Source organism: Suillus fuscotomentosus (genome assembly GCF_016647785.1).
Source record: "Suillus fuscotomentosus strain FC203 chromosome Unknown F5891scaffold_35, whole genome shotgun sequence".
In the NCBI taxonomy this organism is placed as follows: Eukaryota; Fungi; Basidiomycota; class Agaricomycetes; order Boletales; family Suillaceae; genus Suillus; species Suillus fuscotomentosus.
Window position 1 is genome coordinate 238547 of NW_024539547.1, and position 24200 is coordinate 262746.

Sequence of the window (24200 nt, forward strand, 5' to 3'; positions counted from 1 at the left end):
ACTTTTGTTATTTTTCGGACCAAGGTCGTTCCTTATCTGTTGTTTGTTTTCTGCGAGCAAGTACTAGGGAAACACATATGTTTAGTTTTTTCTTAGCTCGGTCATTGGTAGTATCTACATGGAGATCGCATATTCTAAAAGCTAAAAAATACGCTGGAAGTGCAAGTTGATCATTGTGCTCACAGCACAAAAATTAGTAATACAAAAACTTACCACGGTCCACAGTCCACAATAATTATACTATACATACCTTGCTGCCTGGCCAAGACACTACTTGATCGATTCAAAAGTTAGCCAACCACCATAGGCTGAACCCACCATTAGCATAAGATATTGTTTGGGTCGGAGACTTCCATACGCATTCAAACTCCGACTGAACAAGGCAGTTGTCCCGCTGAGTCCGTTGCGCCGTTAACGCCAGCCGGCGCGACCAGAGGATGAATGTAAGCTACGTCAAGCCATCCGCACACATACAACTAACAGTATGCAGAATCTCCTCAGGACACTCACCGAGAGCCAGGTCAAGCCCTCGTCTGACCTTAGGCTACTTCTGAGTGCTGTCAAGGACGCACGCGTGAGTCTTGTTGTTCCGTGCTGTGCTTAAAGCAGAAATAATGCATTAAATCGCTCTAGCGTCAAAGCTTCGATGCCAAGGTATCCGAACCATTCTATGATTCCCTCGAGGGACTGCTTCATGATCTGCGTACAGTGACTATGGTGTGTGTGTAGGCGGATCGACGCTATCTTACCCCGCTGACATCATACACAGGATAATCATGACGCGGAGGCATTCCTTAAGCCAGTCGCAAAATCTGACGTTCCCGACTACTACGATGGTGCGTCCATATATCCCGTCTCACCATACCTCGTCTCATACCATCCAGTGATCGTAAACCCCATGGACCTTCAAACCATGCTCAAGAAGGTCAAATCAAAGCAGTACAAGTCCAAGCGCGAGTTTGCAGATGATCTAGATCTGATATGGTCAAACTGTTTCACCTACAATGCGACTGAGGTATGTATCACCGTCGTGAAAACGCGTGGTGAGGCCCACTGTGCCGCGCAGGACCACCCCCTCCGTCAGTGCGCAATGCGCCTCAAGAAGAAAGCCGATAGACTACTGAAGAATATCACTGACCGCAAAGAACGAATCGACCCTCCCCTACCTGCTGCTCTATCCCAGCCTCCAAATTCCGCTTCTCCCGTCGCCATGAGACCTAACGCAACGGCACGGCCCAAGATTAACGGCACGGCATACACACACAGACGATCTCCGTCATTGACAGTACCACAATCTTCAAAGCAACGTATGGATCTCCCCTTTGCCGATTCCCCTGCGCTTGAACGTACGCCGCACGGTATGGCTGCGTTCCGTGCACTTGAGTCAGAAGCTGGTCCATCAAGCATCCCCAATGGGTACAGTTCATCTGCTTCTACAAACGATTATGACAGCGAAGTAGACGAAGCATTAATGTCAATAGATAACGACTTGGGGGAGAAACGCAAGCTGTGAGCCTCACCATTTTGTTCCTTTACCCATACATCCTCCGTGCATTGATCGGCAAATACTGACTGCGGTACCTCTTCGTTTATTCGATGCAGAAACGGCTCATCTTATCATCCTCGTAAACGCGTACGTCTCATCCCTGCTCCCTTTGCGCCTCTTCCCACGGCAAACGACCCGAGCTCGACATGGTGGTCCTCTGTTCAATCTGACTCATTTCTCGCCAATGGACTTCCAGCCCTTCCCCAGCCTTTCGCTGCATTGACCCTCTATCCGCAATCCCAGCCCACAGCGTCCTCATCACAATTTACAAGGCCCCGCAAGCGACGGAAACTCCGCCCCCAATCTATAGCAAAGTACAAGGACAGAGATACTCCCGCGCCCAACACCCTCCTCAGTATTATGAACACGAACATTAAAACTCTCAAACGGGTCCGACGTACGCATGCAAAGTTTGCCGCGCTCAACCTTAACGCAGAAGAAGGTGGCATGGGGGATGAGCCGCCAGATATAGGGGAAGAAGGCATGGTTGACGAGGTTATAGATGAGCGGCCTTGGCGATCGAGATATGCTGGTCTTAGACAAGTGAAGGGACCAGTTGAACTAGAAGTTGGTGAGAAGAACGCTGACGAATGTCTAAAATGGATGAATCGGAAGGTGTTGGAGCATGAAGGATTCCAAGGTGTGTTCCATATTCTCCTTTGCTCGTCATCATCTTGTTTGGTGTGATAGGCGGCTAGAGACTGGCGTACTTACTTTTACTTCGTGTCCAGGGACATCAGGTGCTGCACTGGATGTGTTGGTAGGGGTAACGTCCGAGTATTTTCTTAACGTCGGTCGAACGCTACGATTTATGTGCGACAAGTATGCGAAGAGCATGACGCCAGAGGTACCTCTCACCTTGTCCCTTTCGTCGTTAACCTGGAACTCACTAGTAGCGTATGATAGGAAATCATCCTGCATACACTCTTCGAGAGTGGAGTCACAAGAATCCAAGATCTCGAGCGGTACATCAAGGACGATGTCGTCCGGCACGGTTCACGCCTTGTTGACCTCGAGAAAAAGCTTGTTGGAGCATACCGCGAAGCTGTTAGTCGATCTTTCCCCTTACTCTTGGCTAAATTCCCAGTACTTACCACATGCACAGACGCAAGTAGAAGTTCTCGATGACGATGCGCTGTTTGCTGGTGAAGACGACGAAGAGGACGAAAGTGCCTTTGTCATGGGTGGGTTTTCGGACTCACTTGGTGATGACTTTCTCGGATTACGGGAGCTTGGCATTGCTGCCGAATTGGGATTATCGAGTCTCACTATCCCAAAGAAGCTACTCAAAGGGAAATCACGGGGAGCAGCAGGGGCCGCTATCGAGTACGTCTTGTCTATTCAGTCTCCCGATTTGTTGCCTGATTTTATTCCACTCTCAGAGCAAAACCCAAAGAACCACCACCGCCATATCCACCACCACCTCCCTTACTTCCTATCACGAGCAAGAATGTGGGCGACCAGATTGGGTTATTGCGTCACTACTTTCAAGTGCGGCTTGCATCACTCGCACCTCCTGGCACCCTCCAAGGTCTTCCTTATCTCCCACCGGGCCCTCAATTTGGTTTCCTTCCTCACCCTGGCGTTCTACCATTACCTTATGTACCAAATTCGTCAGGCGATTTCGCACGCATCATCACGATCCCAGACGATGCACCCGCACCTGCACAGGCAAAGCTTGGACCCTTGGGTCAGGTACTCAAGACAGGCGCTGCTGCAGGGGCTGTCAAGAAGAAGAACAAAGCGAAGGAGCCAGGACCAATGTCAGGGCCTGGTATGTCGGATGCCGTTCCAGTGGAACCGATGCGTGCATTCAATGGGCTTGGCCCGGAGGGCAAAGATGTTGGCGGAACTGGAGCTGGCAATGGTGGCACTAATGGGTCGAGTGGAGGGAGCAATGCAGCAGGGAGTGGAGGGACCTTAGGTATGGCGGGAGGAAGCAAGAAGAAGCCGAGTCCACAAGGGCAGGGCAGGGCGATGGAGCTTCCGCCTGTCATTGCTGCGAGCGCGTGAGAGAGGGTGGTGCTATTACATACATACTTACACTTTATATTCGCATGGTCATTAGCATTGCTGTCCGTACTGTGCATTTGTGGATCATACACTATACCTGTAGCATTATTCTATGTATTGAACTGGACGTTGGATTCGTGCGTGGGTCGCGTGCCAAGTCTTGGAACGTTACCTGATCCTAGTACGTGTCGTGAAGCGTCCGTGAATTCGAAGCTGAGAATTTCTTTCAACCTAGAATATCATCGGATACGCCGAGAGGTATGCACTGCGCATCGATAACTTGACTCATACGCCTATGTCACATTTCCGGGACCGTCGACTCATACTCTCAGAAACGCCAATTACATAATTAGAAGCTTGGCTAGCGTAGTCAGCCAAGTAAAACCGTTGTTCCAACTTCCAGTAACCTACTTGAAACCTACTCGATACAATTATCCGAGATGACAGTACCCCTGCGAATCGACAAATTAAATGGATTCCAGTAATATTCATCCTAGCAATGACTATCAGTGCGCAACACTTGATTTCTTCGTCACGACCCGCTACTAGTAAAAGGCTAGCCCTGTGCTCATGGTTCTATCTGTTCGGATTCAACGTCTCCGACCAATCCTACTTCTCGTGGTTTATGAAGGTGTGGTGAATACGTCATCCATGTGCATCTTGGCACATTCAAGTTCAAGTTAGTGTTGGGCACAAGTTCTCGTTCCTTGTTCTGCCAGTGCGGACCTGTGCCATTTTCTGCTGTGGTCTGTCAGGTTTTCCACAACAGTCTTCGTCTCAGATCTCCGAGTCAGTCATCATCCCATTTTCATTCATGCAATATCCGGGTTTTGATTGCTGGAGCTGGTTGTTCCATGCCGTTGGTTCTGTGTAGGCAATTCTGCCTCTCAGGATGATAATTTATTGACTAGATTTATATTTAGCAGGGGGATCGTCGCTTGATGGGGAACGAGTATGAAAACATCTTAATGCACCATCTATGTCATATTATTACTGACAGTTCACGCGCGTGATTTCGCGGATGTTAATCTTTTGTGATCGCATCTCAGGACGACGAGCTTTTCCGATTGTAGTTCCGAAGGATCTCGCATCGACATGCGTTGTGCATTTCAGCTAGGTTATTGCACTTGCCTCATTGCAGAGCCCAGTGGGGCCTCTGCGGTATTTTCCTTGCATGGTTGCATCTGTTCTGGGGTCGGACTTCGTTATCTCTTTCGCGACGATATTTGTGACCAGTGACCAGTCAAACGTCTGCCTGTGTAACGTTCGTATCCTTCGTTCATATCACTCTGTCTATGGTACTATAAATATTACAATTTTGTACAGCATGCTATAGATACTTGAGCAACGTGAAATATGAATATGTGTACAGCGGCAAGACTGTGGCATGTCGCATCTTGAGATTGTCACCTTCAGACTCGTGACTGAGATGATACTGGAGCCTGGAGAAGATGTTCCTATATGCGCAGGTCAGACTTTGCTGTTGTAAGTCTAGGAAACGTTGGAAACTACCTACCATCGCAAGTTTCTGGCCTTCGGATAAAATAGTGAGACAAGACTGCAAATCTTTCAAACTCCACTGTTTTTCGAGCCAGGAGAGGAGATAATGGTTCCAGAAAGACTTGAACAGATAGGCGAGCCTCTCGTCCCACGGATTTGGAGCTCGCGAGAGATGGATAGCCCAGTGTTGACATGCATAGTTGAGGGCTTCTGAAGCTGTTCGACTGCGTGCGCGTGCTTCGTATGCGAAAGTTGAAAAAGCTTTCATAGCATGAATGATCTCTATAACTGGTGGGCAACTTTGCAGTAATGTGGAGGTGGAATGATCTTGATGCCTTAACGCCAGGAATGCCGGGAACATCAAGAAATCGGGCAGGGACTTGAACTGCTGGATTGCTTGAAAAGCTGGCTGCAAATGCAGTTCCGGGGCGGTTATGTACTCCCTGACTGCTTCTAATGTGCTCGAAAATTCTTCGATGGTCACCCAGATAGTCGTCAAACGCCATGTTTGACCATGTGGTGTTTGCAACCAGTCTTGGCCACCCTGAGTCTGCAACCAGCCTCGACCATCCTTTTGCAGCCAGTCTTGACCACCCTGAGTCTGCAGCCAATCTCGCCCGCCCGAGGTCTGCAGCCAGTCTTGACCGCCTGTGTCCTTCAGCCAATTTCTCCCATTTCGGGTTGGCAGCCAGTCCCACCCTCCACGGTACTGCATCCACTTTCGTCCGTTAAGAGTTTGTAGCCAATGTAGGCTACCTGGGACCTTCAACCAAGCCCCGTCGTCCGGGCTTTGCAGCTGATCTCCCTTGTTTTGGGATGGTTGTGAGGATAGCTGGGTGATCAGTGCATACGATACAGAAAATAGCAATGAGGGCTGGGTAAACGACTCGGGCAGGGTCTGAAACCACTCTCGACCGCTCGGGGTCTGCAGCCACTCTTGCACGCCTGGAGTTTGCAGCCAGCCTTGACCACCCGATGACCGTATCCAGGCATAGCCACCTGAGGTATGCAGCCATTCTCGTCCGCTCGGAGTCTGCAGCCAGGCGCGCCCATCCACAGACGTCACCCAGGCACGCCCACCCAGGGTCTGTAGCCAGTTTCTCCCACCCGCAGTCTGCAACAACTCTCGCCCGTCCTGGGTCTGCAGCCACTCTTTCCCAACTATAGTCTTCAGCCAGTTGTTTCTGTCTGGCGTCTGCAGCCACTCTTTCCCATCTCCCGTTTGCAGCCAGGCTAGCTCGTCCAGGTTTAAATACTCCTCTTCATCGTCCGAGTTGTTGTTTGACTGGTTGTATACGAATTTCTTAAGGCTCGGCGGAGATCGCCTCAAACTCATCACATCGAGCCCTCTGTATCGTCTATTCCAGGCGGCTCGCCTGGCCTGAGACCATACTCCGCCATCCGGGGTCTGCAGCCATTCCCAGCCGCCCCGGGTCGTCAGCCACTCCCGTCCATGAACGGTTTGGATCCAAAATTGCCCAGCCGGGGTATTCATCCAAGCTTTCGCATCTGCAGTTTGCAGCCAGTCGTTCCCACCTGGGGTCTTCAGCCAGTCATTCCCGCCCGCAGTCTGCAACCAGTCTGTATGGTCCCTGGCTTGCAGCCAGTTTCGCCCGGCCGTGGTCTGTAGCCAATCTTGTCCACCCGAGGTCTTCAGCCAATCTTGTACGCTCGAGGTCTCCAGCCAATCTTTACCAGTCTCCAGCCAATCTTTCCCGCCCGGTGTCTCCAGCCAGTCTCGTACGCCCGGTGTCTTCAGCCAAATCTGTCCGCGCTCAGTCAGCAGCCACTCCCACACACCCGGCGTCTGCAGCCACTTTCGTCCACCTTGAGTCTCCACCCAGTCTTCCACATCTGGGGTCTGCAGCCAGTCTAGTCCGTACTGGGTCTGCAGCCAGTCTATTCCAGACTGAGTTTGTAGCCAATTCGACCCGCCCTGGGTCCGCAGCCAGACTTTCATGGCTGGGGTCTGTAGCCAATCTAGTCCGCCTGGGGTCTGCAACCAATCCTTTCCCCCCTGGGTTGATAACCAGTGTCTCCCACCGTCGGTCAGCATCCAGTCTTTCCCTTCCTGAGTCTGCAGCCAGGCATGCCCATCCAGAGTCTCTAGCCAGAATTGCAGCTCTGAGCCACGATGTCCACGAAGCCATAGCAGACCTATAAGAACTTGCATTGACTCTGGTGGTTGGACGATGGAGGATAATGAGTTTTTCAAGTTCTGGGGGTCCTGGGGTTGCGTGGCTTGACTGTGCTTCTTCAATTCTGAAAGTGCATCTAGGAGGGCCGTGCGATCTGGAAGGTCTCGCATCATCAAGCGGAAAGAGGAAATTGCGAGTAGGGAGTGCGGTGATGGCGTGTATTGAACTTGACGGAGGCTGCAGTTTGAGCGATGGGAGACATAGTCACGAACGGACGAATGATAGATATTCACAGGCAAACTGCTGTCGGTGGGAACATCTATGATAGATCGTAGCTGCGTAAGTACTGTCTCGACGTCCCTGCCCTGGCCAGGGCCGAGAAGTTTTGAGATCTGCGACATCGGAAGTGGGTCTGCGAGGGCAGCAATGACGGATAAGTGCAGATATGCTAGCGTCGGGTCGGCACACGTGGAGAGGATGCGGTCGTAGAGCTTGTACACTTCCGTCCCTGGTAGCATCTCGCTTGTTAGCTCGAGCATGAGTTGAAGTTGATCACGGGGATCATGATTTCGATCGTCAATGAACTTCATCATCGTAGATGCAACAATGAAACGTCTCCCCGCTCGGCTCGCTAGCCGTGCAAGTTGATCGCCCGATGGTTGTGGGAAATCTGGATGGCGACTCTCCAGCTCTCTGAACGAGTACTGCAAGAAAACGTATATGTCATTGTCAACATCTGCGCCGTCTAATGAGATGGTGGCAGCAACGCCCTTTCCAGAAGTCTTCACTGGTATCTCGCATACCAGCGGTTTCATCTCTTCAGTCTGCATAGCTTTGCGGATATGCTCTTCCGAGCGACTTGTGAGCAAAATATGGACGATGGGGAGATCAGGTTCACAAAGAGCTTCGCCAAGCATGAAGATAAGATCGGCGAGCTCGCTTTCGGAGGTGGGTTCATCGAGTGATTCAGATTCGAGTGATTCGGATGTGCATTCGTCAAGGGCATCGATAACAAACACCAAAGGCGGACATTCGCGAAGTCTGAGAAAAAGCTTCCGGAGAGGTCGGAGAAACAACGACTCCATCTGATCCCGGAGAGACTTGTCAGGATCTAGAAGGGCGGGATTCTCAATGATAGCTTTGTTCACGTCCCCCCGGATGCTGGGAAAGTTGGTAGCAAGCTGGTAGGCAAGCGTCGCAAAGAAATATCCAGTAGTGCGGCGTTTCGTGTGCTTGCGCGAGAAAAAGAATGTCCCCCCGAGTCGTTTTTCTACTTTCGTCTCCTTTGTCATTTTCAGAGCTTTCATCTTTTCAGCTACAGTGAACGCAACAGCAGACTTTCCGACGCCTGCCGTGCCGTGCAGCCAGATGATACGATTTTTCTCTTTCTTGTCTAATAACCCATAGATGAAGTCGAGGAGGTCCACCCGGGTTCCTTTCAGACATTTTGGATGGGGTTGACGTTCACGGGAGTCGTATTCAGCGCCCTTGACAGCAACCTGGGAAAGCTTCTCCCAGGTTCCTTCGATTGATCGAAGATCCCCACGGACTGTTAATGAGGTTAGAATGTGAAAGATACACTGAGAAATGGAATATTGACATTGGTCGTGGTAACTCATCATGAAAGGTTGATGATAAGACACGACTGATGGGGCGGCCGTGAGTTTTGGAATAGAAACACCAGCACTGGTGTTCAAGAATCAACAGTGTGATTATGTTAGACATCATATTGGTTATCTCGAGGGAAGACGCACGAAAACGTTGATCGAAAAAGCCTAAGCTGCAACTTGAAACTTTGAGGGAAGAGGGGAAGGATAATCGATAAGTCGTGAAACAATTGGCGTCGTTAGTTTGTCTGACGGTAACGATCTGAGCAAAGACCAGGCTGTGAAGCAACTGTGGAATGAGTACAAATCCGAAGGATGCTCGGATGGATGCTCGAATTGATTCCAGTATGTACTTGCTGTGCGTGCTGTGGCCGCATGGCGTACGGCCAGCGCCGAGCGCTCATCGCAGAGCTACTATGCATAGTAAGCGCTTAGCTCGCTCAAGGTATTTGGTGGTGCGTCGAAGACTAAGTGACACTGACACGAGTCTGAGCTGAGAGCAATTCTCAAGAGCACTAACTTGAATACTCCGAGTCAGTATTACCAAGTAGTCAATTTAAGCGTTTGTTCCATGAGCTTTTAGCCTACCTTCACGCTCAATCAACGAGTCACAGAGAAACCTATCTCATCTCAAGTTCGCTAGTAGCCTCCTCATGAGCTGATGGATTAAGACTAGGATGCTGTAACAAAGCAGTAAGAATGGAAGCCTTGTCAAGAACTACGCCACACAGCCAAGACCCTTCTGAAAAATCTGCTGAGAAGACAAATATCTAGACCTCCGACACGCCAAAGCCAACGTAACATCATATGCATCACCTCCAACCGGGTTTCAAGGCCACGCTGAAGGACATGTGCATGAGGTACTGCTGTGTAACATTTAGGTCCATGTGTTTCAGAAGGTTTGTGAAACGCTTTCGCTGGCGAGTGGGAGTACGTAGTACGTACAAAGGGAAGGCTTCATTAGGTCGTGAACGAAGTCTGACGAAGTCTAATGATTACGGAAGATTGTACCAGGCTCTTCCTATTTCAGCCAGTGACTTTGTATCAAGGACAGCCTGCACCCTATTCAAGTTGAACAGAATTTCCTCGTGGGCGCTGATAAGTAAGTGAATTCCACGGAGCCACAGCGCACTGCACTTGAGCACCCGAATGGAACAATAAATTTACGTAGACTGGATTTCTCAGATGCGCTGGCATATCTCCGTTGTGGACAATGTGCGCCGCAGTGACTGGACCTTGGCGTTCAACGCCCTTTTTATCCCGGACCACAATCCACATATGGATCATCTTGGTATATAAGGTGCGTCCCAACATAAATTTATACATCATCTAACCAGCTTCACACCCTTCTTTCCCATCATGCAAGCCACTTCCCCATTTCCATTTGGGAATCTTTCGACGGAGCTCGTTCTTCTCATCTTTGCACACGCCGCGAGACCTACCTTCGTCAAAACTGGCGACGATGTACCAAAGAATCCATATGCATCCGCCCTCTCACTATGCCGCGTCTCCAAAGTCGTCAGACGCACCGTCCTTCCCGAACTCTTGCGCACAATATTGCTCCCGGAATATAACAATGTAACGGCTTTCGTGCGTGCTCTGCGCATGCAGCAAGTATTCGCTCTACAAGAAAATGACCTCCGTTTCGATTACGCTGGTCGCATAGACAGGATTTGGTTTGGACAAATCTGCGAACCTCCCCCGCAAGCTCCCGTCCATAGCAGCTTTGCCTCATCCACCGCGTCTGAGCGTGACATTGACTTCAGCCTACTGGCGCCAGTGGTGCTATCCGCGCCCTCCCTTGCGCTAGACTTTGAAAGCCTGTGGCTTCTCTATGGCTGCCTCGAGTCCGCATGGAGTTCCCACGTCAACACGAACGACCCAATCCGTGTCCCTCCACCTTGGCGCATCAACAATTTGACGTTAGTGGGAGAATTCAATCGATGGCGCCCTCTCACAAGCACTGCTGAGGGATCCGCTTTCCTCGCCTCCATTTCTCGCCTCTCCTTCCTCTCCCCCGCAAGAGCACAAACCCATCTACTCCCTACCTATGATCCCTGCTTTGATGATTTAGAACATCGGAAATACCCACTGCCTGAATGGATGACAAGCGTCCCATGGGAATCGTTTAAACACCTTCAAACAATTTCGTTGGTGCTGCCGCGAATCGTGCTCACGGTCGCTGCGAAGACGTGTCTGAGCGAGGAGAACGTGGATGTTGAATTGTTGACGTTGTTCGATCCCCCACGCTCGGCCTACTGGGAACCCAAGGACATAAGCGCTTACATCGAGAGTGGGGAAGGACGTGTTGTGTCCGTCGGTGTTCGTACTAAGTTAGGGTATTCTCCCATCCAGTTCACTGTCTCCTTCGATTGGGAGGAAGCTTGGACATGCGGGCTACTTAAGTAGTGCCCGAAGAAGTTGTTCTCATCTATATTTGTTGAGTTTTTACTTCGTTCACACGTAGGCTATTTCCAGGATAAAGGCTTCAATCTTTTTCCTTCGCCATGCCCAACTTTTGCGCCTCAATTACTTTCCAGACCGTACTTGTGCTGAAGGCTCTGGTTTACTTCCAGCCAACGCTTTTGTAGTTATTTACTGCAGCATGTTCTTATCAATTGTCGACTCTTCAATAACAATTCAAGTGTTCATGGTTGGTGTTAATCTACAAAATTCACGGACAACCATGTACGAATTCAAAGTGTACCTCCACCTCATAGCCGTAGAAGGGGCCGGTAAGTCGCATTGAAGGCTGAGATGAACATGGTGGCTTGAACTGAACGCACTTACCAAGTGTAGTCCTGCCTGGATATTATATAATCATGTTATGATTGGAGTGCCAAGTTGATCCTTCTACTAAGATCTACTACATATAATCTATGAGATAGGCTCACCATCAATGCTTGCAGTACAGTACACAATTCCTGTATCCTCTCCTGAGATACAGGTTCGGCATGTAGATTCTCTGTAAGCTCCACTTGTTGCCTTTTCAGTCAATTTAATAATCTCAAAGTCTTCATTAAAGTCTATACTACAGATTACAGAAACGTATCTGATGAGGCTGGTCGAGACACGTAATCGCCCAGCCTTATATGGCTTACTTATTGGGAAACCCAGGTGGGTTTTCACTGGGACTCTGATCTATCGTGTTCTTTCGCAAGTCTAGTCAGCTTTTCAAATTCGTCCAATGTCTCTGATAGATTGAAACGAGCAGTCTCATAATTGCCACATCATGGCTCCAAACGACCACGTGTCAGTACTTCAGTGACAACGGTGATACCGTTTGCGATGAGTTAGTGCTGCACGCCTCGGTGTCCGCGCACAGAGGTCACCACTATGGGAAACGTAGTGAGGGCGAATCAATCCCTTCTTGACAAAAAATAAAATAAAAATAAAAATGCAGCCTTCCTTTCGAACTATTTAATGCTGAACAGTGAAACAGAGGCTGCAGCACTCATGTCTCGCTTCGTAGCGATCACTTTGCGTCACTGCGAGACTGCTTGGCTTTTCACGGGATCCGACTTCAAGACAATAATTTTCCCCGTGGTATTCATTCCGGCCATAACTATTACTGCACCACGCTGAATTTTTGCGGTAGATGATATTCGCAACTGTTGTATCTCCTTGCCACAACCCGCTAGCTCTATCTTACGCTCTCTGCTGGCTGTGGTTCCATCTCTTTCAATTCAATGCGTCTAATCAATCCTACTCTGCCCTTGAAGATATGTTGAACAAACCATGGCGTCCTGTGCCGTCCGGGCGCATCAGCGTAAAGGACTCTCGTACATTGCGCTGGGCACTCATGGTGTTCTGCTTGGGCCTTTCATCCCTTTTCAGCTTCAATGTCGTTATGTCCAGCGGAGTTTGCACTATACTCCTGGTCATGCATGACGATTTGCATATCAGTCACCATCCCATTTTCAAGAATTTGTGCAATGCAGCAGGTTATGTGACATTTGAACTTGGTTCTTTGTTGATTCTGTGTAGGTCATTCTTCATCTGAGGGATCATATTTCGTTAACAAGATCTATATTTTAGCAAGGGACTCTTCGCTCGACGGAACGAGCATAAAAGCACTTTCCTGCAGTGCGCTTGTCATATTTCTGACAGTTCATGCGCAGGATTTCGCCGACGTCAGCGGCGATCTGAAGTCGGGGCGACGAACTCTGCCAATTATAGCACCCGAAGGATCTCGTATTTATATGCTTTGTGCACTTCCGTTATTTTCTTTTGCGCTTGCCTCATTTTGGAATTTGGGGCCTCTCTCCAGCGGTCTTTTTGTTTCTATGGGGTCTTGGGTCGGAATTCGCTACTTCCTCTTTCGCGACAAGATCGGGATCAATCAAACTACCGTCTGTATAACGTTTGTATCCTTTCATGTTGCCTTGTCTATGACCTAATGTCTGGGGTTCCCTGTAGGTGTGGATCATGGGCGTTCACTTCTTGCCAATCCATGGGCGTTTACCTATATTGGCATGGTAGCATTGCCTTGTTGCATCAGGATCATGGACTCTGGCGGTCACTGGGTATCTGTGTTTAGTGAGTGGGAAGGAGCCGCATTGACTTCACATGCAACACGAGCAATCATTTACATCAGGGAAAACCTCCTTCACAAAATCAAGGTAATTTCACAAACTCGCATGAAAATACTGAGAATTCGGTAAATTATTTGTATTCAAAGGTATTTCAACAAATTTCATTGTAATGCTCAGACAAGTGTTAAATAAGCATGTCGGTCACTGAAGGGGTTTACAAAGAAGGTGGAACAGCACTCCAGAACAGTGCTACTCGTCCACTCACGAGGTGCCGCTACGCCGAAATTAGGTATAAGATGAATGCTCCTACAGATATCTGATATCTCAATGATGCTTGCCAGACGTTCTCCATGACGAATCAAGCGGGCAACTTTGTACAACCCATGGTGTGATTCCGGTTGCTGGAATGGAGTGAACCATTCCACATAGGCAAGGTGGGTGGGTGGTTGTGCAGGTCCAGCGCGGAATAACACATTCGAAGCTTGATTTGTTAGCGTAAAGACGACACGGACTTGCGCAACACGGTAACCTTCAGTGATCGAGTGAGATTAGTGACTAACATGTTCAATGCACCATACAAAACGCACCATCCACGCCTGTTGTCCCGCCGTCCCCTTCGTTGACCAAAACTGTGTCAAAACGCGCGGGGATCATATGCCCTCGCTTGTCCTCTTGTGATGGTTGACAATGGACAGAATCCACGGTGACACTCGAGTCCTGGATCCCCCGAGCATTGATTGAGTTGAATTTGATCCTGTGGAACGTAGCCACAGTATCAAAGGGAATAATGATGTGAGCGGCCTCGCGTTCGAGTTGTGCTGCAGACAAACCAGGTTGATTTCTCCCGACGACGTAACGAGCCAAAGCTTCAGTGAAAAATGTGGCGCCATACTCCCGCACAATGCGGTCCAACTGGACACGCTTGATGGTCGGGTGTTTAGTCATCTTGATTGCGCGACGATAATCCATGTCTGGAGGTATGATTTCTTGCGGGGCAATATCACCAACGAGACGCCATTGGACAAAGTTGTCGTGCCATAGAATCTTCTCCCGTCTTTCGAGCCAGAGTGTCATTTGAGTGTACTCGTCTTTATGGTTGGTAGCCCTATAGGCATCCTTCGTGAGGTCGATGTGTAAACGTTCTGTGTACTCGGTGTTGTAGTTGTCAGTTGTACCATACGTTTTTATCATATGTACATAGTGACGGAAGCCGTGAAGCTTCGGAAGGTTGAAATTCGAGCGGATTCCAAGATCAAGGAAGATGTCCTTATTGTCGTGAAAGCGTGTTAAGGCATCATCGAGAAGTGCCAGTGTTTCGTCCGTATGACAAGGGTATTGCGCAAGGTACAGGAAATCAAGGATGGCACGAACAGCACGAGTAAGGCGAGCATTGTTGAGATTTCCAGGCAACCGTATGCCAATGACAATGCCGAGCAGGAAGCGACAGATTTGATTGTGCTCCGTTCCACTAACACGCGAGAGATTACTGATACCCTTGAGAAACAATCGGATATTATGGTTTGGGGGAAGTCTACGACAACGAGCATCAATTTCGGCTTCGCTATATGCCTCCTTGATCCACTCGATGAGGTGCTTTACAATACCCTGGTAGAGTTGATGTAACACGTCCGGCGTGATGGATTGGAATATATTAGCATGCGGGAGATCCAGCCAGAATGGTTTGTAGATGGGCTTAATGCCGCGCTCCTGGCATGCTTGTCTCCACAAGTCATAGTCCTCATCAACGAGCGACAATGCAGCGACAATTGCCTCGAGGTCTCGCAGCTTGACAGGAACATCAGGACTTCCCAACTCCTCATGCGGGACATCGCATTTTGGGCATTCTCCAGATTTTATCCCAGTTGTCAACAACTGTTCCGGGTAATCGGCGGAATAACATGTGACAATCGGATGTCCTCGACGCACAACTCCATCCCCACTAGCCATAGCAACACCATCCTTGCCGGGGACTCTCAGAGGCTCCAGAATGTGACGCACACAAGCATGAAATAAATTTGTGGCCGTTCGGCGCCTCGCAGCCTTGTTTGTGATATGTTCGAGTTTTGAGGTTGGTAGATAGGCCAGGAGAATCCACGCCCGTCGAGATGGCTTTCGACGGATCTCCTTCGGAATGTTGCCTATTGTCATATAGACAGGATAGGCAGATTTGTTCCTAAACATGGTGACCTGCGTCTTGTCGGAGGAAAGGATGATGGGTATGACTGTTGCGCCAGGTTTCTCTGCTTCGAGTTCTTTCTAAATGATATTGTGGTAAGTTCAATATGAATCAGAACGTTTTTCAAAAGACTCGCCTGCGTGGACCACCACCACTTTCCTGTATGCATATCATGATACATTCGGATTGTTTTGTCAGCATCGACATAATGGCGTTCGGGAGTGTAGTTGAGGTGTTGCGAGAAATCCGGATCTGAATAAAGGGCTTTGACGCACTCCATGACGTCACGCGAGTACACGTCAAATGCTTCGTCTGCAACAATGATTTCTTCACGTTTGAAACGAGGTCGTCGGCATGGTAAGTGTCGGTCAATGATTTGATTGAGTTCACGGGTGTTTCGATACGAAAGACCTAAGGCATCATGAAGCTATAGAAACGTAGTTAAAAAGTTGGCCCATTCATGACCCAAGAAAATGAAGACTCACCCCTTCGACTGCAAGCAGCTCTGAAAAAGCAGTTGAGCCCGATCCACGAAGTTTTGCCCACTTTGCAACCTCGTAGTCTATGCGAGATGCGAAGGGAGCCCAAACATTGTCTGCGCCTTGCAGAGCATTGTTATAAGACTCGAAAGCGGTAGTGCCAGAGTTAAGTATTGGAGCACCTGCATGGCGCCGCGGAAATTTCTCAATAGTGGGCTGGCGACCAAGGGCTTTCTCCGCTTCTTGTCGTTCGGCTGCATGTGATTGTGGCAACATATCTGACTCCTCAAAAACATCAACGTCGATATCCTGCGGTACAGGATCTGCAGGGCGTTCCCACCCATTCTCAACCTCAACCTCTGCATTGTGATCCTCTTCCTCGCCATCAGAATCCAAAGGAGGCTCCGCCGCTGCAACTTCGTCATTATCATCTGGCCATTCCAGATCTTGTTCGTTGTAGTGGCCAAAATAGTCTCCTGTAAATTCCGTTAGATGACGAGGATCAACATTGTCATCTCCATCATCAAGACCGTCAGAATTCTCAACCTCAGGCTCTGACTGAGGAAAAAGACCAGAATGTTGTAATAGGGCTGCGCATGATGGATTCGTGGTCTTGGCTAGGTGATGGGAGTATCCAGCGTGCTCGAAGTTTTTGGTGCAACCTGGGCAAGTGATCATTTTGTTGGCAACAAAACAGGCGGTAGGTAGTGGTGGTAGGTAGGTAGGTAGTGATGGGTAGTAGAGAGACGGTGCAAACCTTACAGCGTGCTATCCAGTGTGAAGATTCACACACTGTGAACCGAGTTTGATTTGTTGCCTGGCAGTACAGGTTTCAAAAAGGTACAGGCTCCCTTCCTTAGCATGGAAGGGTACGAAGACGCGGCCAAAGACGCGGTTGTTTCAAAAAGGTATAGGCTCCCTTCCTTAGCATGGAAGGGTACGAAGACGCGGTTGTTTCAAAAAGGTACAGGCTCCCTTCCTTAGCATGGAAGGGTACGAAGACGCGGCCACACAACACGAATTTACTTGATATTTCAGAACAGGTTAGATTACGGTGACAGCACGGCAACAAACAAACGTACTAAAATGATGGTGGCACACTGTGAACCGAGTTGGATTTGTTGCCTGGCAGTACATGCTTCTGCCTGGACTCTCTGTCCATCAGCATGGGCTACACGTGCCTCAGCTTCTTTGATGATGCGGCGAGCTGAACCTGAGAGGGGAGGAGAGGGAGCACCATTCAAGTTGACGGTTGCAGCTTGAAATTCTGCTAGTAGACGCTCTGCTTGTTTTAGCCATTTCTGTAACCACACGTTAGATGAAAAAAAAACCAACGACCCTAGCGCTGGCACAGCACAGTAAAAAAACAGACCTGAAAATGAGAGTGGCCACCAATAAGTTTTCATAACCGTCTCAACCTTTCCCTTCCCAACTTCAGCTGAAGCAAACACTACTAGTAGTATGCCTCCGAGTCCCCATCTGTCTTCAACGCCGTCAGATATAGCCGCCCACAAGCGGAACGCCCAAAGAAAGGCCCAGGTGGCAAGTCAAGATTCCACTGGCAAAAAAACCGGCAATACAGAAGAGAGTGAGTACATCCATAGGCCAAGAAAAATGCGATGGACTCACAGTCATCACCAAGAACCACTGCAGCGGTCATCCAAAGTAAAGGCCTTAGAGCGAAAAAGTTAGTACAGGCAATTGGAGAAAGCAGTCATTGACACACCTTGTTTCAGTCTGGAATGAGACAACGACCAATACTCGTAAGCGCGCACCCACAGTAACTGCGCTACAATCAGTACCAGCCGCCAAGTTAGCGCGAAAGAATGAGACAACGACCAATACTCGTAAGCGCGCACCCACAGTAACTGCGCTACAATCAGTACCAGCCGCCAAGTTAGCGCGAAAGACACCTGCAGAAAAGTTAGACAATGGTTAGTAGTTGCTTAACAGATCAGTATGAGAGATACTCAACAGCGGATCAAGTCAACGGTCATGGTCAAAGTCAAGGCCGCGATAAGAAAAACAGCAAGCTGCCAAAGTCAGTCGCAGTGTCAATCGAAGATAACGACTCTGTCAGTGAATACGGAGAGAGTGATCATGACACCGACAAATCGGACGATAATGCGGAGGTTCCAGAAGACGATGATGAGGACTTAGTACCCTCCCAGAAGGAACTGATTAAAGAGGTGAGTCGTCACTTAGCTACCCAAAGTTGAGAATGATGAAAAAAATGACGCACCTTTTATTTAAGATTCCCTACATGATGCCTCCTCGTGCAGCTAGATCTGCCAGCGCACTATCGCAAACCAGCAAAACATTGTCGAATAGTGTTCGGATGACATCTAGCGGGGTTTCTGACGAGTCTGAGTCAGAGTTGCAGTTTGCTGACAAAGACACGGAGTCTGCCAGTGACCGCAGTGACAGTCAACGTTCCAAGGCAAGTTATGATTACCGCGAGCCTTCATCACTCACCAACTCGAAACCACAGCCAAGCAAGAAGAAGAAGAAGAAAAGGAGCAAAGTAGCAGAAGCACGTCAAGAAATTGAGGTGATGTGTTCTACTCTACTACGCTCCCATCACTCTGTCTTACTAATGAATATACTGTTTTCTAGAGGCCCAAATTCGCAGAGTCGCGGCAGCTAACAGACGAGGCACTGCCAGCCTCCGCCGATAAGGAGTTGTCTGAACACTCCTTTACATGGCCTATATTCACAGATCTAGTCTACTCAGCCGATAGCTCGATCAACCTCAAGGCTCAGAATACTCGGATTCAGCAGGTGTTGAAGACTGCCGTCTTTGAACTCAAGAAAGCCTCTATCTTCGACAACGCATTTCCCAACATCACTCAGAAGCGCAAGATGGCTCTCGATGCAGTTTATAATGCTGCCGGGAAGCATAAGGAATATGCGATAGCAAAGAGGATCAAGCATGACTTTGATTATGCGGTGGCTCTCGCTGGAGTGGTATGTACACTTCTTGTATGTTACTGGACATCACTGACATCCTCACAAGCCGGAGGGACGGCTTAGTTCCTTCCGTACTAATCTCAAGAAACTCGCGCATCAAATTGTGGTCTCTCGTTTTGGACTCAAGAAAGGCTGCGGTGACGAGGTAGACGACCTCATCAAGGGTCACAAGTATATTTTCCCAACCGACGCCAAGGTCTGTTCATTTTTTCGTTATCTATCTCTTCATTTATCTTATTCTTATCCACCACCCAGGGTAAGGTCCTTGGGGACCAACCGTTTTGTGACGAGTCTATGGTTGACTCCATCCGTTTATCTTTTTTCGATGGTGAGAACTCAATTGGTGTCCAGTCCTGTGACGATTTTGTCTCGGTCTTGGATGGAAACAACGAGCCCGAGCTACCTGTTGCTATGGTGTGTTTGATTGCAACGCTTGTAGGTGCCGCTCTTGATAATGTTTACTCTGTTTGCTCACTACATAATGTTCTCTGCAGATTTACTCGATATTGAAGGATTGGAGCAGCGGGAACCCACCCTCAGGCGCACAAGTCAAATCATTCAATTCCTCCTTCCACATCAGTGTTTACAACGCTCACCAAGCGACTCTCACACGCATCTTTAACGGTAGTCGAAAGAAGTACCATGTACTGATGGCGCGTCTCTACAAGGCAGTCAGGTATGTCTTGCTCACGCGCTATTTGTTATCGTCGTGTACTCTAACTAATTCAACATTAGTGCAGTAGAAAGCTCAGAGCCCGCTGGTTCATTGGACGCCGCTTGTGATTACCTTGATCTTGATGCAATGGGTGAAGATTAATCAACCTTCCGAGTCATTTGTACATACTGGTGCTTTTTCGAGTCTGCTGATCTTTTTGCCGTCTTTCGGTTGTGATATTCTCGTTTAATTCTAATATATTTGATGTTCGTGTGTCTTCACATTGTTTGAATTCAAGATAATTCAAGATAATCAATCAGCAAATTCAAAGGATTTCAAAGGAATTCAAAGGAATTTCGACTGGAGTTGAATAATCTCGTTTACTTTTATTTCAGCGGAATTCAGAGGAATTCTCTGAAATTACCTTGATTTCGTGAAGGAGGTTTTCCCTGATGTAGACCTTGATGTTTCCCACTAGTGTGTCACTATCCCTTACAGGCCACTAATTTTTTTCTACTAGCATTAGTTTATTCCCTTGTAATATGTTCCCGAATTTCGACAAACTTTCCTTACTTTTTACTTTTAGACGTACAAGGGTCCATCACTTTACTCCTATAATCTTTACTTTCGACCACTCGACAGGCACATACAAAGTTGAGGGTACTCCTTGAAGAACACAAGCGCTCATACTAAGAGTGGGGGAGGGCGTGTTGCGTCAGTTGGTGTTTGTGCTCAGTTGACGAATTCTCTTGGATCTATACATGTTGAAGAAATCACGGTATAAGAAAACTCAATGATACATACACCCCCAAAAAACCTCGATTTGACTCGAATACATGTTGTGTACATGAGACTTCTCGACCATTACCCAGAACAACAATATTCTGTGATACAAGTTGTACAAGTACGAAGCGCGAAACGATGATGGTATACGCTATACAAGTGATACAAACAATGATCAATACTCGAACCAAACACTGATCGGGCATTGAAATTTCGTGCGGCTTAGCAGTGAAATCGAAGTGTAACCAAACATCTACCATACAAAAAAATTACCCTGGGCGAAGGCGGTTACCAAAACCATCTTTTGTCTCCCACTGTAGCAACCCACGAGTAGAAATTTCGAATGAGGTAAGCTCCTTGCCAGCTAGACGATATGCTAGCCGTAGTTCCTAAAGTCGAGATGAGAGCATCCGCACGAAATACGTCAAAAATAGGAAGATGTACCTCGAACGAATGTTTGTTGAATTTGAGAGACGCCGTGATGCTCATGTAGGCGTCTGGAGCGTCAGGGCCTATGCTGGGGCGTGCGAACGCAGTTGCTGCTGAGTCGCTGGCATAAAATGGATGGATGACCTGTGTTGGCGCATTGTCCAAAGAGGGGATCTCCGACGGAAGTGGGGTCGGAGGCATGATGTTCCCTGAAAGATATGCATAAAGCCGCAATTCCTGGATTCGATAGGCGGTCGTCAACATTCCTGAGTCGGTGGCTGGAGCAGTGAAGAAAAATAGGCCGCGGGTGCGCGATATTGTGGATACATACCTCATAGGAGAAAAAACTAAAAGCAGGCTGTGCTGTGATGCTCTGGAATTGCCCTTCAATCGGTGTCTTGGTCGCCTGAAATACTTGGATGGCGGGTAGATCACTGGTGTTTGTTATGGCCTTCTCTGCTACAATGCTTGCAGGGCTGATGCTCGGAGTCGATTCTATTGGAATGGGAGAAAATACCGGTGGCAAGCCGAGCGCATATCTAGCATTTGGGGTAGTTGGTACGTCTGGGACTGGTACTGGTGGTCGACCGGTCGCAGTGTATGCTTTGACGTAGTCCTTCACGCGTACCTCCTAATGACGGTGTAGTACATTGAGTAGGAGCGATGAGTAATCAGTGTAGTAGCGCACCTCAAAGCTTTGCTCTGGTTCGGGCGGCTTCTGGACCGTGGACATGAATATCTCGTAGTCTTTCGTGGATGAGGATGATACAGCCATAGTTTTTGAAAGGACAAAGCGTGCCACTAGCAGAGCAGATTATTCGCGAGTGTCTCACTGTTGTGCCCAAGATTTACAAGGAAGTAATTGGTGTTAATAATTACTCGATATTGGCGCACTGGATGTGAAGGTGCCAATGTCATAATTTTATTATGTAATCTAAATTACTATATGTGCTTTGATCGATCAAAGAACGACTCGGAAGTGGCGGTTTGATTCACCTAACCTTGCCGCCAAGTTGCTAAGCACCAATGGTATACTTGTATCGATAGTACGAGTCTCTTTCTTCAGATCCACAGTACGTCAGGTGCCGTACTTCCTCCAAACACGCACATGATTGGTACAGTGGTACTCACGAGGCACAGGTCATTGTTCCCACTTTTTTGATGTTTGAGATGTGGACAGAGAGCCACGGCTTCCACACCTCTCAAGGGATAAAATGCACGAGCATCTCCTGATCGTGAATCTGCACAACATCCAAACGGTTTCCATCACATTTCATACACCTCACCTCGTTCCAATTATCGTACTAGTAATGTCAACGAATGATTCGACACCCGCACTGGATATCCATCCTCCTGTTCAAACACATCGGCCACTCCGAGAGCGCCGCTCTGTTCGACTCACAGTTCGAACAACATTCGAATATTTCACCGATGGTCCCATGACAGGTCACACACCCACCACCCAGGTGGCACCAAGCAGTGCGCATCGCGAGTGGGATAATTTTATCCACTACGACGCACCTTTGGAATATTTTTCTAGGCGCTATCACCTCCAAGACATAACAGAGTGTTTGTACGTCGCATCAGCCGACGCACATGAAGTAGACACACTTTGTGCGGAAGCTGGGGTGCCTTTCAGCCACGTCCTGCAAATAGAGCCTGTGGAAGATGTTGCAGCACCGGACTCGAGGAGCGAGGAAATGATAGAAGGTGCTTTGAAGGTGCAGAAGCTAACACTCAAGTGCCCGAGGCAGCCGGAGGGGAGAATTCGAGGTTGCACAGCGCTCAGTGCCTCCCAGCTCCTTGCAGCACGGGACTACCTTTCCCTAATCATGCCGTATTCGAGTCGCTTCGTTCCAAAGCACCCTCCACGCTTCAATGTCCAGCTACTCGTTGTCGCACCAGCGGGTCACACAGTTGATGTGATGTCGATAGTGCTGTGCTATCTCGCGTTTTCTTCTGGGCATCATGCGGAGACCGTGATGCAGCATATTGGAGAGGAGGAGTATGATGAAGTATGGGAGGGGGGGATTTCGCAAGAGGGTCTGGATTTTGTAGAGCACATAGCGAGGGTCACATAGGACATAGGGTGGCTAGCAGGATATAGTATCGTTGTACTTTATGACATGTGCGCCTGTAGGATATTGTCGTAAGATATCGTCAAAGGGACTCGAGGGACTTACATACATCGATATTCTCGGACCAGATCGCGCATCAATCTTCTAAGATGACATCTAGCCAGAAGTAACTTATATAGATCCAAAATCGAGTGTGGGTCAACTGATTCTACGAAGTCTTAAATCACGAGGACAGACTGTAAGGATGTTCCGGAACTCGGTTGATACTACGTGATGTGGACCTTGAATAATAAGGTTCACAGAGCTAGTACGGGTGAATGATCATGAAGACCACAAATATCGGACTGCAATACATATAGAAACGACCCAATCTGACACCAAGCGAGATATCAGTAAACCCCAATGAATTGTTGCCCATATTTATCGACGCGGTCACAACATACAAACATCGAACTGTGACGAGCTGATACCTATGAACACACGGCGAAGCCAACCTTGGGAAAGGGCCGTCTCGGCGCAACAAGAATTTCATTGACGGTTGTGACACCAATTTGACGAGAATCATATCTAGGATTTTGTCGACAAGCACGAAAATATCGAATGATTCGTTCAACGGCACAATGTGCAAGTGGAACTGCGACACAAGACTTCTTGCAGGGGAACCATGAAGATGCGAGGGTAAAAGCGTTTGGGCGCTGGCGCTTTCACAGGCCGGAAATATGATTGTATGCTAATGCGGGAGGTGGGCAACTACTGTTTTCCCCAGTTGTGACTAAGATCTTTCCTTTAGGAACAATCTCAGTGACAGCTGGGGAAGGTCGCTTGTGTGGTCCCCCACCAAAGATCTTTTGATTACTGGCGGATTATACGAAGGATCCTCCGGACCCAAAACGCTGAAAGCAGAGAAGTGGAGGAGACAAAGTGGGTCGGGATTCGGGAACAGTGCTTTCCAGGCTTTGGCGTGGTAAGGGAACGAAGAAAGAGGAGAGAAACATCATAAAGGCCTTCCTAGGGTGTAGGCAGGGACAAGGACAAATCCGTCCTCAGCCTGGCAGGATGATTGGCCTGTGACCAGGTGCATACTGGAGGGAGGAAGACTCCAACCCTGCGCCCAACTAACAGTACAAAAAGGTACCAATAAACGAGGTAGAGGCATCTAGACAAATTGAAAGACAGTCATTGTGCGGAGTTTCCGCGAACTAGTGTTGCCGCAAGTCGACGCGGTGTGATGCGGTGCTAGCGAACTCGAACAAGTAAACGATTCGAGTTGTATCGAGTTACACACCAGTGC

At 48.6% G+C, this 24200-nt stretch overlaps 9 protein-coding genes across 9 annotated transcripts; 6 read left to right on the forward strand and 3 right to left on the reverse strand.

Annotated features, from left to right (window-relative positions):
• The first annotated feature begins 105 nt into the window (after positions 1-105).
• Positions 106-3878, forward strand: F5891DRAFT_434013 (uncharacterized protein). The gene is made up of 11 exons (XM_041371812.1): positions 106-443; positions 491-574; positions 634-717; positions 770-836; positions 885-1509; positions 1603-2186; positions 2278-2393; positions 2453-2593; positions 2652-2872; positions 2929-3740; positions 3795-3878. Exons 1-10 carry the CDS (start codon positions 438-440, stop codon positions 3557-3559), a joined length of 2559 nt encoding a protein of 852 aa, XP_041224578.1. The 5' UTR covers positions 106-437; the 3' UTR covers positions 3560-3740; positions 3795-3878.
• A 167-nt stretch (positions 3879-4045) lies between these two features.
• F5891DRAFT_1041025 (uncharacterized protein) lies at positions 4046-4817 on the forward strand. The gene is made up of 4 exons (XM_041362046.1): positions 4046-4068; positions 4120-4190; positions 4244-4429; positions 4483-4817. The coding sequence occupies exons 2-4, from the start codon at positions 4130-4132 to the stop codon at positions 4515-4517; spliced, it is 282 nt and encodes a 93-aa protein (XP_041224579.1). The 5' UTR covers positions 4046-4068; positions 4120-4129; the 3' UTR covers positions 4518-4817.
• Positions 4818-7165: 2348 nt separating this feature from the next.
• On the reverse strand, positions 7166-9226 carry F5891DRAFT_981411 (uncharacterized protein; the record flags this gene model as incomplete). Its single annotated transcript, XM_041377097.1, has 4 exons — positions 7166-7216; positions 7251-8746; positions 8952-9093; positions 9158-9226. 4 exons carry the CDS (start codon positions 9224-9226, stop codon positions 7166-7168), a joined length of 1758 nt encoding a protein of 585 aa, XP_041224580.1.
• Positions 9227-9815: 589 nt separating this feature from the next.
• On the forward strand, positions 9816-11580 carry F5891DRAFT_1041029 (uncharacterized protein). Its single transcript, XM_041362047.1, has 2 exons — positions 9816-9906; positions 9990-11580. The coding sequence occupies exon 2, from the start codon at positions 10164-10166 to the stop codon at positions 11211-11213; it is 1050 nt and encodes a 349-aa protein (XP_041224581.1). The 5' UTR covers positions 9816-9906; positions 9990-10163; the 3' UTR covers positions 11214-11580.
• A 599-nt stretch (positions 11581-12179) lies between these two features.
• On the forward strand, positions 12180-13286 carry F5891DRAFT_1164815 (UbiA prenyltransferase family-domain-containing protein; the record flags this gene model as incomplete). Its single annotated transcript, XM_041365371.1, has 4 exons — positions 12180-12350; positions 12403-12787; positions 12843-13156; positions 13224-13286. The coding sequence occupies exons 1-4, from the start codon at positions 12228-12230 to the stop codon at positions 13284-13286; spliced, it is 885 nt and encodes a 294-aa protein (XP_041224582.1). The 5' UTR covers positions 12180-12227.
• A 219-nt stretch (positions 13287-13505) lies between these two features.
• F5891DRAFT_1111308 (uncharacterized protein) lies at positions 13506-16477 on the reverse strand. The gene is made up of 4 exons (XM_041363719.1): positions 16001-16477; positions 15648-15942; positions 13927-15591; positions 13506-13868 (listed from the first exon to the last, which is right to left on the reverse strand). Exons 1-4 carry the CDS (start codon positions 16268-16270, stop codon positions 13513-13515), a joined length of 2586 nt encoding a protein of 861 aa, XP_041224583.1. The 5' UTR covers positions 16271-16477; the 3' UTR covers positions 13506-13512.
• A 978-nt stretch (positions 16478-17455) lies between these two features.
• Positions 17456-19900, forward strand: F5891DRAFT_1173924 (uncharacterized protein; the record flags this gene model as incomplete). Its single annotated transcript, XM_041365640.1, has 9 exons — positions 17456-17582; positions 17731-17928; positions 17972-18183; positions 18249-18545; positions 18611-18961; positions 19011-19160; positions 19220-19399; positions 19459-19640; positions 19700-19900. The coding sequence occupies 9 exons, from the start codon at positions 17456-17458 to the stop codon at positions 19779-19781; spliced, it is 1779 nt and encodes a 592-aa protein (XP_041224584.1). The 3' UTR covers positions 19782-19900.
• Positions 19901-20323: 423 nt separating this feature from the next.
• On the reverse strand, positions 20324-21736 carry F5891DRAFT_1041038 (uncharacterized protein). The gene is made up of 4 exons (XM_041362048.1): positions 21520-21736; positions 21163-21462; positions 20847-21068; positions 20324-20791 (listed from the first exon to the last, which is right to left on the reverse strand). The coding sequence occupies exons 1-4, from the start codon at positions 21604-21606 to the stop codon at positions 20672-20674; spliced, it is 729 nt and encodes a 242-aa protein (XP_041224585.1). The 5' UTR covers positions 21607-21736; the 3' UTR covers positions 20324-20671.
• An 80-nt stretch (positions 21737-21816) lies between these two features.
• F5891DRAFT_1041041 (uncharacterized protein) lies at positions 21817-23124 on the forward strand. Its single transcript, XM_041362049.1, has 2 exons — positions 21817-21904; positions 21972-23124. The coding sequence occupies exon 2, from the start codon at positions 22046-22048 to the stop codon at positions 22910-22912; it is 867 nt and encodes a 288-aa protein (XP_041224586.1). The 5' UTR covers positions 21817-21904; positions 21972-22045; the 3' UTR covers positions 22913-23124.
• Positions 23125-24200: the final 1076 nt, after the last annotated feature.